The sequence below is a fragment of the Microplitis demolitor genome, chromosome 3 (genome assembly GCF_026212275.2).
Source record: "Microplitis demolitor isolate Queensland-Clemson2020A chromosome 3, iyMicDemo2.1a, whole genome shotgun sequence".
NCBI classification, from domain to species: domain Eukaryota; kingdom Metazoa; phylum Arthropoda; class Insecta; order Hymenoptera; family Braconidae; genus Microplitis; species Microplitis demolitor.
This window is the reverse complement of record NC_068547.1, coordinates 12,715,882-12,719,058: the sequence shown is the minus strand read 5'-3', so window position 1 is coordinate 12,719,058 and position 3,177 is coordinate 12,715,882. Positions and strand designations below refer to the sequence as shown.

General features: G+C 35.1%; 1 protein-coding gene across 1 annotated transcript; it reads left to right on the top strand.

Annotated features, from left to right (window-relative positions):
- Positions 1-824, top strand: LOC128667444 (uncharacterized). The gene is made up of 3 exons (XM_053737396.1): positions 1-393; positions 484-731; positions 812-824. The coding sequence occupies exons 1-3, from the start codon at positions 166-168 to the stop codon at positions 822-824; spliced, it is 489 nt and encodes a 162-aa protein (XP_053593371.1). The 5' UTR covers positions 1-165.
- The last annotated feature ends 2,353 nt before the right edge of the window (positions 825-3,177 follow it).

Here is a 3,177-nt window from a genome sequence, read left to right as displayed (position 1 = left end):
TTGGGGTAGTGGGAAGAATTTTGAAACTTGATTGGTTCTTCTCGAATCCTACCCTTGTGGATCTTTGTATCCTTCGTGGATTTAAATACCCGTGATTTTCTCGTGATCATCATTCTCTGGTTTTCTTCTTGTCGCGACAAGTGAAAGTAAAAGTGAAGAAAGAAAATGGCTTTCGTTGTCAAAGATGGAGAAGTCAAACTTATCGAGGAGGTCATTGTCCAGGAGGACGCTTCATCTGGGGAACAGGCTGTTTCATTGGAGGAAACTCTTGCGGATCCGTTATCCGTCGAGGTGGATCCGTTAGGGGTCCCATCAGTCATATTTAAAGAAGATCAATGGTTATGCTGTCCTGAACCCACTGGGATGAATCCAGAGGTTCAATCCATAGTGGAGGTGAGTGCATTACGTATAAATATAATTACAAATTCTTTTTCTTCCCTTTCCTTATTTGTTTAATTATATGTTCATGTTGTTCTTTTACAGGAGTTGCTGGTTCAAAATCAGCGGTTGATACAATTACAGCAACAACAACAACAGCAGCCGATCGACTTATCGGCGTCAGGGGACCAGGCGGTTGAAGAGCCGGTCCCTTCGACGTCATCGGGGGACGTCGAATTGCGACGATTGTTGACCCAGCCGGCTCGTCCCAAGTCGACGTACAGTCGTTGGGTGCGCTGCCCAGCTCCTGAAGGGATACAGGCAACTCCTAGGATTCCTCAGGTATGTATATCGTTATTACTTTTACTATTTTCCTTCTCATCAATATTCTTTTATTTTAAAGAAGTTTTCAATTTGTGTTTGTTTGTTTTAGAAACGTTCCATAAAAAGAAAGCGGTCCGAGCTGGTAGTCGGTGGAAGCCAAGGGGCCCCTGAACCGAGGATTCGTCCTCCAATCTTCAAGTTTTTGGAGCATTCCAGGGTCCGGGTCATGTGTGGGGATACCATGGCCGTGAGTGTGCCCTTCCGGGTGACGTTTGTGGACGGACACACCTTTCCGATCCCATTCACGGATCCACTGGTGGGTTTGTTGGCGCCGATGACGTCTCTAGAGGCGAGCTGGCTGGTGGCAACCATGCCTTGGCCCTTAATGGACCATTTCGTCTTCGAGTCCCTTTTGGCAGTAAGTTTCCTTTTCTATTTCTATATACATATATATACACATATACATCTACACATATACATATATATGTACATTCATATGCATATGTATTTAATATCATAATTCCTGTTACAGCTGATCGTTGCGATGTGTCCTATGCACCTGTGGGATCTGGCGGAAGGATCACCTCCTCGCATAAGGATAATAATCGAGGAGCTGTGGGACAAATGTTCTTCACGGGTGGCTCGCTGTGTGTACTGCGGCAATGGTCGTCGAGCGCAGCAATAATTAATATATATATATATATAATAAATTTTATGTACGTCACTGTAAACTGACTTTTTGTTTTATATTAATAAAAGAAAGAAAATTTTCTTTAAATATCTGCGTAATTACTTGTAGTCATAAGATTTTCCTAGACTTCCTTTTCCTCTTCTTCATGTAGTTAGTAAGGTTGTTCAAATCTTGATGTCTTTGCGCTCTCTGTTCTGCTGTTTTATGCTGCTGGTCATCGTTGGTTGATATTCTTTGTTCTTATACATTATATCCTTGTAGTGAAAGACATTTATCTTTTAGTTTCAGCATTAAGATTTGTTCGTTTCGTTCTAGGGTTTCCTTCCTTATTTCTCCTATAGATGTTTCCCTTTGGAAAAAGGATGGGACGTTGAGGCAAGCACGCTTGCTTCAAGTGGCCCCAATGAATCTTTCCTCGTTGTTGTTGATGTCTGGGACTGAGTCGTGTGTCGGTGCATCTGGTAGGTTCGTTGACTGCCCATGGGGTTTTCCGGAGTGGAGAGGGGTACGGGGGAACGACTGAGGTCGTGTTTATCCTTCAACCCATGTTCACTTCTCATGGTTATTTTAACTTATTGCTAAGATTATATATATATGAAAAAGAAATTTTCGTTACAATCTAATGATTATGATTATTAAATTTTATCAAAAAAAAAAAATTTTTTTTCTTTTTCTCTTAGTACTATTCTTATTCATGGATATATATAAATATACGTCATTATACTTCTTAACTTATTTTGTAATTGGTGCCGGGAAGCTCCAAATATAGTAAAAATCTTTAATAATTGATGCATACATACATATATTCGTACAGATATTTTGGATATTTATTTTAAATTACTTAAAGTAAATCTAATTAACAATCAATGCAAGTTAAGCCTAATACTATCCCTTATTCTAACATGCAATTTGTAAAAAGAATTATAATATAATTTAGCTGCTTTATTGCAAGGCTTAAGAGTTATGTATATTGTTATTAATATAATTATTGTTATTATTAATTTATACGAAATTAGAATAATTTTTTCCCTTTTGGAGTATTCTTTTGTAATATTTTTTTGTTTATTTATTCTTTTTATATATATATAAATTTTTTTTTTTTTTTTTTTTTTTTTTTTTTTTTTTGTTTTAATTTATATGTTTACATAGTTATTGTAGCTTCATACTTAATTTAGCTGAATTACTTATATTGTCTGAGTGCCCATGCATTTTTAAATTTAGGTATTTTAACTTATTATTATACTTAGTCACTGTTTTCCTTATAATATTCTTATGGCGTTTCGTAGACAGAGTAACAGACACAATATTTATTATATGTAGTATGCGCTATCTTAGTACCTTACATTATTCGGTTAGATTTTATTATTAACAACAAACAAATATTCTTTATCTTCTTGTTATATTATTGTTTTTATGATAAAACTTATTCCGACCTATGTAATAGTAGAAAATATAACTAATGATGCGATGATTACCAGCCCAAATAAATTTTATATCTAATTAGTATATATATTTATGTGTAATAATGAGATAGAAATATATATATTTTTGTTTTGTTTCAAATTTTTGGGAATTTTTTTTTTTTTTTTTTGTCTTTTTCGTATACGGTTTTCAAATTACGTATAGATTAAATATTTGTTAATGCGTCTATTCGTACCCATGATTTTAAGAATTAGTTAATCATCATCATGAATAGGAATAGTTGCATATATTAGCATGCATATGGGTTAGTGTTAATTTGTAACGAGCATTGTTAGAGTCGTATTAGCGTGAAGAAGGAAAAT

What these genes read in the sequence shown, in the direction of transcription:
- LOC128667444 (XM_053737396.1), top strand. Translation starts at nt 166, where the DNA reads ATGGCTTTCGTTGTCAAAGATGGAGAAGTCAAACTTATCGAGGAGGTC. An exon ending in AGGTTCAATCCATAGTGGAG is followed by an intron (nt 394 to 483) that starts GTGAGTGCATTA and finishes GTTCTTTTACAG; the next exon opens with GAGTTGCTGGTTCAAAATCA.